The sequence below is a fragment of the Bos indicus genome, chromosome 7 (assembly GCF_029378745.1).
Source record: "Bos indicus isolate NIAB-ARS_2022 breed Sahiwal x Tharparkar chromosome 7, NIAB-ARS_B.indTharparkar_mat_pri_1.0, whole genome shotgun sequence".
Taxonomy (NCBI): domain Eukaryota; kingdom Metazoa; phylum Chordata; class Mammalia; order Artiodactyla; family Bovidae; genus Bos; species Bos indicus.
The window spans coordinates 4735382-4750244 of NC_091766.1; the positions used below are offsets into that span (position 1 = coordinate 4735382).

Consider the following 14863-nt stretch of genomic DNA (forward strand, 5'->3'; position numbering starts at 1 on the left):
AAAGCATGGAATTTTAACCATTGGACCACCAGGGAAGTCCCTCCATGCATGCTCTTTTTATATGAAAGGATAGACGCACCATTAACATGAAGGGAGGTGCCACAACAGCAGAGGGAAGGGGACTCCTCTGGGTCGGTGGTGGATTCACACACAGTGCACTTGATGGCAGATGGACGTGACTCTGGGCTGCCCATGTTTGGTAGGGGACCCCCATGGGGGGAGAGACTGCAAGATGGTGATCAAGACGGGGCCAGATACCTACAGAGACAGGAGTACCAAGAGAGAAGACATGGAGGGAGAATAAGACCCCAAAGGGTCTCAGAAACAAAAGCAGAGGAACAGGGAGGTAGAGAAACACAGAAACAGCAAGAGGGATGTCCCCGGCTGCCTGTGGGTCCCATGGATGTCCTGACAGTGAAAAGAAAGTGTCAGTTGCTCAGTCGTGTCTGACTCTTTGCCACCCCATGAAATGTACAGCCCACCAGGCTCTTCTGTCTTTGTCTGCAGGCAAGAATACTGGAGTGTTGGGAGTGTTGACAGAAAACAACAAAATTTTATAAAGCAATTATCCTTCAATTAAAAGATAAATTTTAAAAAACAAAATCACACACACAAAGAGTACTGGAGTGGGTAGCTATTCCCTTCTCCAGAGGATCTTCCTGACCCAGGGATCGAACCCCGCCCCCCTCCTGAATTGCAAACAGATTCTTTACCGTCTGAGCCACCAAGGAAGCCCACTGACATCATGAGCATCATCCAGTTTCCCGGCATCCCCAGAGAACGTCCTGCCACCCATTCCCTGGCCTGTTTCAATCATCCCATATCAGATCCCCTGGGGGAACTGAGGCCAACGGGGCTGGGGGTGGGGCTCTTCCCAAGGTCATTGACTCCAGCCTGGACACCACAGAGGGCTGGTCAGACAGCCTCACGTTTATTACCAGGGTTTTTCGTAAACACACACCCTGTCAGACCACCCCTCCCCAGCCCTCTAGTCCCCAGGCAGACGACCCCAATAAATTAATAATAAATAGAAATATAAATACATAGGTTTGGGGGGGGGGGAGGGAGCAGACAGCAACGGTTATGAATAGGGTATTTCAGGTTCCAGGAGCCCACTAGACAGGGAAGGACAACTAAAGTCTTTCCAGTGCGTCCATGCCATAAATGAAGGACCAGGGCCGCTCACACGCAGTGACAGTCCTTGGCCACGAGGTCGTCAAAAGGCGTGAGTGACACGCGGCCATCGCTGTCTTGGTGCATGAGCACCACCGGCTCGTAGCTGGCAGGCACGCAGCAGGGCGCCGGCGCAGCATCAGGGTTCAGCCCATGTAAGCGCGCCTGCATCTGCGCGTGCGTGTTAGCGGACCGGAAATGGCTCGGGCACGCGCCGATGCACATGCGCACGTCCAGCTCCCGCGGCGCCAGCACCCAGTCGGCCCAGCCCAGGTCCTCAAGCGACGCGCGCAGGCTCTGCAAATGACAGCAGCGCCCCTCCCCGAGCGGGCAGCCGTCCCGAGTGTGAGCATGCGCGTGACGGCGCCCCCTGGTGGCGCTTGGCCGCCAGTGCAGCTCAAGCTGGGGCGGTGCAGAAGGCAATGCCTCCTGCAACTGGTCCGGTCTTGCTAACAGTCGCAGGCGTATTGAGGGACCCCGGGAGCCTCCGAGTCTGAGCTGTCGCCGTAGTGGCCGCGTCACGTCCCACGAGCTCCACGCCTTCGGGGACAGCCGGAGAAGGGCCCGATGCAGGCGGGAGGCTGCAGGGAGCCCCTCAGTTAAGTTGACCCGGGGGATGCGCAGATGCAGGTGGCCGCCTGGCCCAAGTCGCACTATGGAAAAGAGGAAAGAAAGCTAGTCACTCACAGGCCTACTGTGTGCTGAGCGCGGGACGGTGGTGGTGGTGTTTGTGCCATTTCCTCCAACACCCCAAGCTGGATCCTACCTCAGGGCCTTTGCACAGGCTACTTTGTCTACCGGCCACATTCTTCCCCTGAATCTCAGCGTGGCTGGTAACATACCCCTCCAGCCTGACTGAAATTGGCATCGATCGATTTCATTTGGTTGTCTATCATTTGCCTCCCCCAAATGAGAATCACAGCAGCGACTTCTGTCTCCTTGGTCACCACTGTGCCTGGCACACAGTAGATGCTTAGTATCCGCGGGAATGAATGTATATCTGATCTTTAGAGAGTCTGCGATTCCAACACTGTCTCTGCCTCCTTTCTCCTGGAGTCCCACGGCACAAGTGGGATTAAGGTGGGATAAAAGCTCTAGCTTCTGACTTGACTCCTCCCAGTTCCTAACGCAGCCCAGATCTTGCGCCTGCTCCGCCTGCTAGAGGCTCGGTGGAGAGAGTGAATATACTCCACTCCCTCGCTAAGACACTAGTCACATGCACCTTTAGCAGAGTCTTGGCGCGCGATTGCATCAGATTCGGAACCAGCCCAGGGAGGTTTAGCGCATCTCAGTGCACCGCTCAGTCCTCCCCGCTTCCCTTTCTTCCGCGGGACACCTGGATCTTTCCCCCCCGGGAAATCCCCCGTACAAACAGCCCTTTCCTTATATCCAAGGGCAGGGACCACACCCCCTCGCCCGACCTTGTCTCTGGGTTCTCCTGGGTTCTTTGAGTCTTCAGCGGAGGCGCTGGATTCTCTGGCCTTAGTTTCCCCATGCGACCCCGGGAGGTGTTGTAACATCTCAGATTGGCTAAGCCTCGCCTGGTCCCGCTGCACATCCGGTCTTTTGCTCCCGCAAGGGGCAACTTTCTTGCCTGGTTCACGGATGGGGAAACTGAGGCTCGGCGGTAGGTCTAAGAACCACCAGTTAGATGATTGGAGATGCCCAGGGTGGGGTCTCCGAAATTTTACTCACGTTTTGAAGTCACTATCCGGACTTGAGGAGGGGGGATGAGGTCCGGGTTCGAGTCTTCCCAGGTCTGGTTCGCTCGAAGCCGTGTCAGCAGATCTTCGTAGCGTTTCCGCAACTCCCGGAATCTGGAGATGTCCGGGCTGGAGTGCACGTTTGAAGGTCCCTGGAAAGTCTGGAGGTGCTCCTGGGTCAGAGACAGGGCGCCTCCCGACCGCAGCCAGGAGAACATGAGCAGCATCAGCAACATCCGAGAGCGATGTGGTGCTGCCGGTCTCTGACCAGGCATGGCTATGTTAGTTAAGTTCTAAACTAGGACTGACCGGTCGCTGCTGGACCGGCCTTTATATTCCCTGGACTTTGTCCGCCCCCGCCTGCCTGGTCCCGCCTGCCGTGGGTGCAGAGTAAACACTCCAGGGACCAAAACTGGGCGGGGTCTTCCGCTGCTTTTCAGAAGGCAGTGCTTTTGATGTCGGGGCGTGGGTGGGGGGGGATTGCTCCTAGGTATGCTGGGGAACCCCCCTCAAGAGCCCTCTGAGCCTCAGTATTCTCTACTGTGAAATGGGGTCATCATCCCACCTGGACTGGTGGGAAGAATAATTTTCTCAAAAAATATTTATTATTTACTATGTGCTAAACCCCATAGCAGGGATTTAAGAGGTGGTTTTCTTCTCTGATGAGATTCCCCCTCTCCTCTCTGCTCAAGTCAAAGGCTGAAGATAGTGAAAAGGAAAGAAAAAAGAGGAAAAAAGGGCCAGAAATAGCCAGAAAGTGCAAACTGGGGCAAATCATTCCTATCCATCACACCTCTATTCCTTCACCTGGAAAGTAAAGATTGAGACTTTCACTTGAGAGAAGGTCAAACAAGGTATAAAGGACAGGGCCAGGCACAGAACAGATGCTTGATAAACTGGGTGTTTTTGCAGTTACTCATCCTCAGCTGGGGAACTCCTATCCATTCCTCAAAACCCTACTCAAAAAGCCCCTCCTCCAGGAAGTCTTCTCTGACATTACTTTTCCAGGCTCAGCAGTGTGCTTCCAACCTCATTCCTTCCTCCAGCCCTGCCTTGACCACACAGTACTGGGAGTGCGTGTACTTGGCCCTGTCTGCTCCAGACTGGCAGCTTCTTGAAGGCTTGGACAGGGACAATGGATCTGGGCCCTGATCCTTTGGCTGGGCCTGAAAAGGAGATGGCAGGGAATTAGGGTGGTGAGGCTTGGTGAGGTGGTGAGGGCAGGGAGGGCTGCTGTCAAATCTAGCTGCTAGATAATGGAGGGGCAGCAGGTACTCCAGGAATACCCTTCCTCCTGGGGCACCCAGACCTTGTTCTACTGCTTGGGACTCCTGGCCCCAGGCATCCTTCCCTGTGCGGGCTCCCAGCTCCCTGGCCTCAGAGAGGGTGGGCAGCTGTTCAAAGCAGATCGTGGGGGTGTGTAAAGTGTGAAAAGGATATGTGCAGGGAAGGGGCTCAAGGACTTATTAGGGGTCACACAGAAAGGATCCCCGTGAAAGAATGGAGTCCAAGTCTCTCCCACCCCTGGCACACACCCACTTGCTGTGTGAGCCAAGCTATGCCTCCAGCACCCCCTGAGGCTCAGTCTCAGCCTTTATGCAGGGATTCAGAGGTTCCCCTGGCGATGCTCTGGGCTTAATAAACACACGAGTAAATGCACTACCATCCCGACTGTGGCTGTTCGGGAGGCTGGGTCTTCTGCACCCACATCTTGGCACACAGAGTAAGTCCTCAGTAAAGGGTGCAGGACTGAAGGGACAGGGATGCCCCACAGCCACCGCACCACACCCTCCTCCCGACCCCCACCCCCCCTGCAGAGGCCAAACCCTGGAGGCAAGGCAGAACGCTGAGTAATGCTTAACACGGCAGGGGCTATTCAGCCAGGATCATCATGCCCAGGCTTGACTAGGGGTGGGTGGGGCAGAGGGGGCGCTGTCTGGGATGGCATCACTGCAAGGTCAATATGGTGAGAAGCCAACATTTACTGGACTCCAGGCTGTGGGCACAGTTCACACGCACTCCCGTTAATGGATAAAGGAACTAAGCCCCGGGGGACTGGTGTGTGTCTAGGGCTGAAAGGTTGGACTCCACAATGGGCTTGGACTCATCAAGCCTTCAGCTGGGCCATCTGTTACCTGGTATTTCTAGGCTTGTGAGGGGTTTCTGAGATTCCTCCATTTGTTACTGGTTTTCCTCCCAGTTTAAAAGCCTCATGAAGACTTTGCCCTGATCCTTGATCCAACAGTCTGGACAGCTCTTGGCTTCAGAGAGGTGCGTCTGGGTCCACGTTCCTGTCCCTCTTCTCCCTGACTGTGACACCTGCAACAAAGGATTTCAACCTCAGTTTCCCCATCTGTAAAAGGTGTAAGAGCACAGCCGCGCCCCCGCAACATACACACAGGGTCGTGTGTGAGTGGGAATTTTTGCACACACTGGGTATCAGTGTGTGTGTGTGTGTGTGTGTGTGTGTGCATGCTTAGTCACTCAGTCGTGTCCAACTCTTTACCCCGCCATGGACTGTAGCCTGCCAGGCTCCTCTGTCCATGGAATTTTCCAGCCAAGACTACTGGAGTGGGTTGCCATTTCCTCCTCCAGGGGCTCTTCCCTACCTAGGGATTGAACCCACGTCTCGCATTGCAGGCAGATTCTTTACTGCTGAGCCTTCACGGAACGTAGGGGGTCAGGGTGGCCAGGATTCAAATCTCAGCACCTACCCCCACCCGCACCGCCTTGCTGTGTGACCACAGGCAAGTTACTCAACCTCTCTGGGCATCAGAACCAAGGCAGGGGGTTGGTTGTAGGAGAGAGAACAATCGTTACAGAAACCCTTGTATAGTTTTTACCCATGGCACCCATAGCCGCTGCTATGGGTCACACAGGTCACACACCAAGAAGAAACCCTGGTGATGTGGGCCCCCTCTTCTCACTAATGACCCCAGGCTGAGGATGACCTTGGTGGATGCAAGCTTCTCAAAAAGACGTGCCGGAAAGCTGATATTTCAATGTTTTACTTGCTTTCTGGGGTGTCAAGTTTAGTGTCTCCTGGGGCCCAGCCCCCAGCAAAGTCCGGCAGACCCTTGCCCAGCCTGGGGTCCCAGACATGGGGCTTTCAGACAAGGCACTCAAGGGTGCCCTAGGGTCGGGGAGAGGCCACCCCAAGGCTGCAGGGGCTGGTCTCTCCTTTGGGGATAGGACACAGGGTAACCTCCAGGAGGCAGGGTTCTTCCTGGAGAGAGATTTAGGACAAGACTGAAACCTGAGATGTGGAGGGAGCCCTGGAAACATGCCGGGTACCCCCAAGACCCAGATGGATCTCCTGTGGCCTCCAGCCAGGCCCTGTGAGCAGAGAGCCCTATTCCCCACCAGCTTTCCCTGGGGCTTCCTCAAAGCGTGCAGGACCCAAAAGCCCCTGGCCCAGGTCCCACCCCTGTGAAGGGCTTGGGTGAGCCCCACCCAGAGAAGTGGGAGCCAGGGTCTGGGGGTGTTTGTCTCTTTCCTGTCCTGTCTCCCCTCTTTGAGCCCCATGTGTACTGCGGGGGCAGGCACTTCTGTGGATCTCTGGGCAGCTGAAGGGAAGGCTTGGGTGAGGAGAGGGAGGAGGGGAAACGGATTTCAAGTCAGGGGAGCAGCTCAGGCTGGACTGGAGCCCCTTGAGGTCTGGAAGCTCCTGAAAGTCAGCTGTGACCACTGAGCCTCAGATTCCTCATCAGTAAAAGATGTTAGTTAATGTTACCCGTGACCGGGCTGTGGGAGCTCTCACAGGGACTAAGTCATGGGACAGGGTCTGTTGGAACGTTTACTTGGCATCTGTTAGAATTAAATGTTGGGAATTCTCTAGCGGTCCAGTGGTTAGGACTCTCTGCCTTCCGATGCCAGGACCACAGGTTTGATCCCTGGTTGGGGAACTAAGATCCCACAAGCCTTGAGCCAAAAAAAGAAAAGAAAAGAAAAGAATTAAGCTTCAAGGCGTGGACCCTGGCCAGTATCTCCTCATTTTAAATGCTGCCATTCTGACCTGTGGGCCTAGCATGGACTCAGACTCTTGGCTGGCATCATGGCTGTGGTCAGACAAGGGGCTGACAGGAATCCCAGACTGGGTGACGGGTACCCTCTCTGGCAGATCCAATGCTTCAGGGGCCTGAATACAACCTCTGGATTGGGCGATGAGTGACCCCCACCTGGTGTTGTAGGGACCCTCAGATTCCTGTTGCAGGAAGGGGGACCCCTTCCAGGGGCTGAAAGTGGGCTCTTGTCTAACACTCGGAAATGAATTGTCCGAGGAGATACACGTGCTGACAAAGCAAGAGATTTTATTGGGAAGGGGCGCCCGGTGGAGAACAGGAGGGTAAGGGAGCCCAGGAGGACTGCTGTGCCACGTGGCTCGCAGTCTCGGGTTTTATGTTGATGGGATTAGTTTCCAGGTTGTCTTTAGCCAATCGTTCTGACTCAGAGTCCTTCCTGGTGGCACACAGATCGCTCAGCCAAGATGGATGCCAGCGAGAAGGACTCTGGGAGATGGCTGGGCACATGACCTTTCCCGAACTCTTCCAGCTGGTGGCAGCTTATTAGTTCTGTGTTCCTCACCAGGACCTCTTGTCGTAAAACAACTCCTACAAATGGTTGCTAGGGTGCCTGGCCAGGGTGGGTGATTTTAGTCAGTGAGCTTCCCCTAATACTCCCAGTAGACTTGATGCCACTGGAGACAGAGGAAGCAGGGTCCAGAGAAGGTGGAATTTCTCATGGGCAAGGGGGATGCTGGGCTGGAAGTTCCTGGGGGGACAAAGAGGGAAGCACCCAACAGACCCATTTCCTCCAGCGTCCTGAGCTGGATCCTGCCTCAGGGCCTTTGCACAGGCTGCTTCCTCTGCCAGTTACGCTGCCCCCCTGAACCTGAGCATGGCTGCTTACATGTCCCTCCAACCTTCCTAAAATAGACACAACCCTATTTTCCCTGACTGTCCATCATTTGCCTCCCTCACTAGAGTCACAGCAGGGATTCCTGTCTGCTTAGTTGCCACTGTGCCTGGCACACAGTAGGTGCTTAGTTAATGCTTGCAGGAATATTGAATGTATGTCTGATCTTTAGACAGAGAGATCCCAACACTGGCTGTGCCTCCTTCTGGTAGCCAGAATAATTTTTACTGAAGGTCTACTAAGTGCCTGGGGCTGAGGATGCAGCAAGCAGCTACTGTGTTTTCAGCTCTCTGGGTCTCAGATGCCATAGCTGAGAAACGCTGGGTACCAGACCACACACCTTAGCTGCCATGGATTCTGGAAACTAGGCACCTGTGTGGTCTGCGTGCATGCTAAGTCGCTTCAGTTGTGTCTGACTCTTTGCGACCCCATGGACTGTAGCCCACTGGGCTCCCCCATCCATGAGATTCTCCAGGCAAGAATACTGGAGTGAGTTGCCATGCCCTCCTCCAAGAGATCTTCCCGACTCAGGGACTGACCCCACGTCTCTTACGCCTCCTGGATTGGCAGGCACATTCTTTACCACTAGCACCACCTGGGAAGCTAACTTTACGCTGTGCTAAATTCCATAACAGGAGTTTAAGAGGTGGCTTTCTTCACCCATGGGATTCCCCCTCTCTTCCCTCTGGTTAGGATCAAAGCCTGAAGATGTTAAAAAAAAAAAACAAAAACAAAAACAGGAAACAGAGGGGAAATGACCAGAAAGAGCCAGAAAGGATAACCTGGAGTAAGTCATACTTCTCTATCACACCTCTATTCCTTCACCTGGAAAATAAAGATTGAGACTTTCACTTGAGAGAAGATCAAATGTGGTATAAAGGACAGGGTCACATCACAGGTGCTCAATAGACTGGCTATTTTTGCAGTTACTCATCCTCAGCTGGGGAACTCCTATCCATTCCTCAAAACCCTACTCAAAAAGCCCCTTCCACCTCTGACATTACTTTTCCAGGCTCAGCAGTGTGCTTCCAACCCCATCCCTTTCTCCAGCCCAGCCTTGACCCCACAGCACTGAGAGTGTGTGTGTGTGCTTTGCCCTGTCTCCTCCCAGTTAATGGAGGAGGATACTGAGGCTCTGAGTGGTGCCTCAGCTTCCCCAGGAGCACATCCCTGGTACCAGGCCCAGCTTGGGCCTCTTGAGTATTTATTCTTCACACAAGGGCAAGCAGAAGACCCCGGGCAGGCCAGAGTGGATAAGCTCAGACTATGCAAGAGGTCCGAAGGTGTCAGTTCTGGCTCAGAGCACTCCAAGCACAGACATGCCTGGGCTTATCACCAACCTACTCTCTGATGCTGCTGATGCTCTTGGGGTGATGGCTGGGGTGCACCCAACACTGGCTGATGAGGGTTTTCTGGCTGTCCCAGGACTCTCAGAAGTGCCATCCAGTCCAGACATCCCCAGATTCCAGGAGCTGCAGAAATCATACAAAGATTTGCTGACTAGGCTAAGAATGAAGGGGAACTCAAAAGACTGGAACCCAGACCTCAGACTAAAGCCCAAGCAGAAGTGCTGAGATCCCCCTGGGAAGCCCCCACATCTGACCAGTGGTTCCGTGTCATAGAGAGCTGCCATTCAGCCTCAGTTTCCCCATCTGCGAATCCTGCGGGAACATCCCACTCATCTTTGGGACTGATGGGGAAATCAGCGGTCTCCTTTGTGGCTGGACAGGGTGGGACTTGGCCACTCTAGGATTGTAGTAACCCCTCCTGGGATCACAGATGGGGATACTAAGGCCCAGAAAGCCCAGTGACTCTCCTGAAGGGGCACAGCACCCAAAGAACACAAAGGCGGGGTCTCCAGGAGGGCGCAGTTCCTAGCCCTTGGCTGCGGGGAGGAGGGAATCTAGGAGCAGGGATCTGGGTAAGCTTGTAGGGGGCATGAGGGTGGGCGGGGGGAGGCAGAGCTTGCCCAGACTAGCTCTGGATTTGAAGCAATTGCGTGTCAAACACCACTGAAGCTGCCAGCAGCAGAAACCCTCACAATTTCCCCTAATTCCTTGCATTCCAGGGAGGCTCCAGGGGGGTGGAAGGAGATATGAGCTACACCAAGATCTGGAAGGACTTCCTGTGTGTGTGTGTGTGTGTGCGCACACACGCGCATGTGTATGTGTGTGTATGTGAGCGACTTGGTGGGGGGAAGGGCTGTCACACCTCAGAAAGCGCATTCACCCCTCTCTAACCTCACCTGTTCTGTGTGACTCCAAGCAAACCCCCGTCCTCTCTGAGCCTAGTGACAACACTGAGGGCCCTAGACCCACAGCTCCGCCCCACACTTAACTCCAAGATCTGGACCACTCTGGGAGAGGGGTCCTCGTCAGCCAGTGTTGGGTGCATCCCAGCCATCACCCCAAGAGCATCAGCAGCATCAGAGAGCAGGTTGGTGATAAACCCAGGCATGTCTGTGCTTGGAGTGCTCTGAGCCAGAACTGACACCTTCGGACCTTGTGCATAGTCTGAGCTTATCCACTCTGGCCTGCCCGGGGTCTTCTGCTTGCCCTTGTGTGAAGAATAAATACTCAAGAGGCCCAAGCTGGGCCTGGTACCAGGGATGTGCTCCTGGGGAAGCTGAGGCACCACTCAGAGCCTCAGTATCCTCCTCCATTAACTGAGAACATCATTCCAGCCTGATGGGCTTGGGGAAAGAATGATTTTGTCAAAAAACAAAATAAAAAGCCAACTTTACGCTGTGCTAAATTCCATAACAGGAGTTTAAGAGGTGGCTTTCTTCACCCATGGGATTCCCCCTCTCTTCCCTCTGGTTAGGATCAAAGCCTGAAGATGTTAAAAAACAAACAAACAAACAAAAAAACAAACAGGAAACAGAGGGGAAATGACCAGAAAGAGCCAGAAAGGATAACCTGGAGTAAGTCATACTTCTCTATCACACCTCTATTCCTTCACCTGGAAAATAAAGATTGAGACTTTCACTTGAGAGAAGATCAAATGTGGTATGAAGGACAGGGTCACATTGCAGGTGCTCAATAGACTGGCTATTTTTGCAGTTACTCATCCTCAGCTGGGGAACTCCTATCCATTCCTCAAAACCCTGCTCAAAAAGCCCCTTCCACCTCTGACATTACTTTTCCAGGCTCAGCAGTGTGCTTCCAACCCCATCCCTTTCTCCAGCCCAGTCTTGACCCCACAGCACTGAGAGAGTGTGTGTGTACTTTGCCCTGTCTGCTCCAGACTGGGGGCGTCTTGAAGGCTTAGGGATGAAGTTTCTTTGGTTTTTTGTTTTTAACTTTTTGTTTTGTATTAGGGCATAGCAGATTCACAATGTCATGACAGGCAGACAGCAAAGGGCCATACATATTACATGGATCCATTCTCCCCCTAACTCCCCTCTCATCCAGGCTGCCACATAACATTATCCAGAGTTCCCTGTGCTATATGGTAGGATCTTGTTGGCTATCCATTTTATTTAAAAACTTTAAAACAAAACTTTTTAATTTTGAATTGGAATATAGCCAGTTAGCAATGTTGTGATAATTTATCTATTTTAAATATAGCAGTGTGTACACGTTGATTCCAAGCCCCCTAAGTCTGTGAGTCTGTTTCTTTTTTTTTTAATGTTTTATTTTATTTTTTGGCCACACCATGGCCATAACGTGGCATCTTAGGCACGTGGGATCTTAGTTCCCCGCCAGGGATTGAACCCTGGCCCCCTGCATTAGAAGTGCAGAGTCTCAACCAAGAGACCACCAGGGAAGTCCTTGTGGGTCTGTTTCTGTTTTGTAAATAAGTCCGATGAAGCTACTTTGGACCCTAATCCTTTGGCTGAGACTGAAGAGGAAGTGGCAGAGAATTGGGGTGCTGGAGCCCGGGGCAGGGGAGGCTGGCGTCAGGTCCAGCCACCAGAGGATGGAGGGGTGGAGGGTGCCCCAGGAGCATCCTTTCCCGAGGGATACCCAGTCTGTGCTCTGTTGCTCAGAACTCGGCCCCAGACACCCATCCCTGCACCTGCGCCCAGCTTCTGGGCTTCACAGAGAATGGGCAGCTGTGGGAGGCAGACTGTAGGGGCGTGTAAAATGTGACGGGGTGTGTGCAGGTTACAGCTACAAGGGGCGCACAGCAAGGCTCTCTCACTGGAGGAATGACGTCCAGGCCCTCCCCACCTACAGCTGTGTAAGCACCACCAGACCTCGGGCTCCATTTGGTCTTAGCCTCGGATTGCGTGTGTGGGATTGCACTACGGCAGGGGGCAGTGGAGGGAGGGTTGAGGCTCTCCCTGTGATGCCCCAGGTGCTCAGCACGTGCTCCATAAGACATCTGTCTGCTCACGTCACCATCACGTCCATGTGACTGCAGCTGTTTAGGAGACTGGACCAGTCTTCTTCCCATACGACTCATTCCTTTTCTAGGGATAAGGAAACCAAGACTCTGGGGGAAGTAAGGTGGGTAGAGTTGTCAGGGACAATTCCACTCTGGGATCGTGCACGTGTCCGCACAGGCCATGACTTCATCCAAGTGAGTCTTGTCAGAATGCCTAGGTTCCCTGGGAACCCAGAGCTTGGATGCCTGGGAGGAATTTTGGGGAGTTATTTTTGCTCCCCTCCCTACCTCTCCTGGGAAACTTTCACAGGACTTATGCCTCCCAGGTATGCGCCTCCCCAGAAAATTAACAGAAATTCACCTTTTAAAATGAACAGTCGAGGCTGGTTTCCTGGAAGGCAAGCTCTCTCTCTCCCCATTGGTGTTTCTGTCAGGGCCCTTGCCAGAAGCAAGGACATCCATCAGAGCAAAGTAAAAATCACCCCCTCGAAAAATAGTCTTTGTTTCGTTTGCAGTAACCCTATGGGACTGAACTCCCCCCAAAAAAATTGAACAATCGAGTGACTTTTTGTACATTCACAATGCTGTACTACCACCACCCTATAGTTCTGAAAGATTCCGTCACCATGAAAGGAGACCCTACCCCTGTTAGCCGTCACTCCCCATCCTCCCGCCCCTAGCCCCCAGCAACCCCTAGTCAGCTTTCTATCCCTATGGATTTGCCTGTTCCGGACATTTCACATTAAACATCCTTTCCGCATGTGAACAATTCTCTGATGCCAGCTGGGTGCCTTCTGCTACTGCTAAGTTGCTTCAGTCATGTCCGACTCTGTCTGACCCCATAGACGGAAGCCCACCAGGCTCCCCCATCCCTGGGATTCTCCAGGCAACAACACTGGAGTGGGTTGCCATCTCCTTTTCCAATGCATGAAAGTGAAAAAGTGAAAGTGAAGTCGCTCAGCCGTGTCCGACTCAGTGACCCCATGGACTGCAGCCTACCAGGCTCCTCCATCCATGGGATTGTCCAGGCAAGAACACTGGAATGGGGTGCCATTGCCCTCTCTGGGTGCCTTCTAATTCAACTCAATTAGGGTTTCCTGGTGGCTCAGACGGTGAAGAATCTGCTTGTAATGTGGGAGACCTGGGTTTGATCTCTGGGTCAGGAAGATCCCCTCGACAAGGGAATGGCTACCCACTGCAGTATTCTTGCCTGGGAGAATCTCACCGGACAGAGGAGCCTGGCCGGCTACAGTCCGTGGGGTCGTAAAGAGTCAGACACCACGGTTTCACTTTACTTTATGTGACTGTCCACCCAGAGATAGGGCTTCCCTTGTGGCTCGGTGGAAAAGAAACCGCCTGTCAGGAGACGCAGATTCGATCCTTAGGTCGGGAAGATCCCCTGGAGAAGGAAATGGCAACCCACTCCAGTATTCTTGCCTGGGAAATCCCGTGGACAGAGGAGCCTGGCGGGCTACAGTCCACGGGCTGGCAAAAGGGCTGGACACGACTTGGTGGCTAAACAGCAGCAACCCAGACATAACAGCAGACCCCACAGCTTAAGGGCTCGGCTCCACAGACTGCCCTCCATCACCATCTGTCTTCAGATGCCCATCAGAAGTCCAAATTGCCACTGTACGTCTGACCAAATGGCTGTATCAAAGGTTTCCACCATCTCCTTTTTGGGTTTGATTAATTCGCTAGGGCAAGTTAGAGAACTCAAGAAACCCACTTACTCACTAGACCACAGGTTTATTACAAAGGATATTAAAGGAAATGGATCAACCGGCAGATGGAAGAGATGCACAGACCAAGGTGTGCAGGAAGGGCATGGGTTTCTATGCCCCCAAGCGCACTACTCTCCCAGGACCTCCGTATGTTCATCAACCCAGAAACTCTCCAAAGCCCATCTTTTGGGGCTTTATGGAGGCTTCATTCCACAGGCACAGTTGACTAAGGCATTGGTTGGTGACTGAAATCTAGCTTTAGCCCCTCTCCCAGCCCTGAAATTGGCAGGAGGGGGTGGAGCTGAATGTTCCAGGCCTCTGATCACACGGGTTGTGCTCTTAGCAACCAACCCCCACCCTTGGGTTGTTTCCCCAAAGTCACCTCTATGCCGTAACAAAAGACACCTTTGTCTCATCACAGAAGACTCCAAGGACTTTAGGAGTTCTATGCCGGAAATGGGCGGAAGACCAAAAATACCTTATTGTAAGTCACATCGTGAGGTGCTCTGTGCTGTGCTTAGTCGCTCAGTCGTGTCTGACTCTTTGCGACCCCGTGGACTGCAGCGCACCAGGCTCCTCTGTCCATGCGGATTCTCTAGGCAAGAATACTGGCGTGCATTGCCCTGCCCTCCTCCAGGGGGTCTTCCTGACCCAGGGATCTACCTGGGGTCTCCCGCATCGCAGGTGAATTCTTCACCAGCTGAGTCCCAGTGAACACATATAAATAGAGTCACACAGCATGTGACCTTTTGAATCCGGCTTCTTTCACTCAGCGTGTTTTCACGGTTCATCTCTGTTGGACCGTGTGTCTGTGCTTTGTTCCTTTTTATGACTGAATGATATTCCAGTGTTTGAAGACGCCACGCTTTGCTCATCAGTTCATCCACTGAGGATCATTTGGGCTCAGTCCACCTTTTGAACTACTGCTGAGTAGCGCTTTCTTGAGCATTCATACATGAAGATTTGAGGATCTGTTTTTAATTCTTGTGAGGTCGTACCCAGAAATGGAATTGCTGG

At 53.1% G+C, this 14863-nt stretch overlaps 1 protein-coding gene across 1 annotated transcript; it reads right to left on the reverse strand.

The window, feature by feature from the left end:
- Positions 1-124: 124 nt before the first annotated feature.
- GDF15 (growth differentiation factor 15) lies at positions 125-3207 on the reverse strand. The gene is made up of 2 exons (XM_019963559.2): positions 2869-3207; positions 125-1826 (listed from the first exon to the last, which is right to left on the reverse strand). The coding sequence occupies exons 1-2, from the start codon at positions 3149-3151 to the stop codon at positions 1183-1185; spliced, it is 927 nt and encodes a 308-aa protein (XP_019819118.2). The 5' UTR covers positions 3152-3207; the 3' UTR covers positions 125-1182.
- Between the last annotated feature and the right edge of the window lie 11656 nt (positions 3208-14863).

Excerpts from the sequence above, each read along its gene's own strand:
- GDF15 (XM_019963559.2), bottom strand. The coding sequence starts at position 3,151 with ATGCCTGGTCAGAGACCGGCAGCACCACATCGCTCTCGGATGTTGCTG. Across the intron at positions 1,827-2,868 it reads CCGGATAGTGACTTCAAAAC|TGCGACTTGGGCCAGGCGGC; the intron begins GTGAGTAAAATT and ends TCTTTTCCATAG.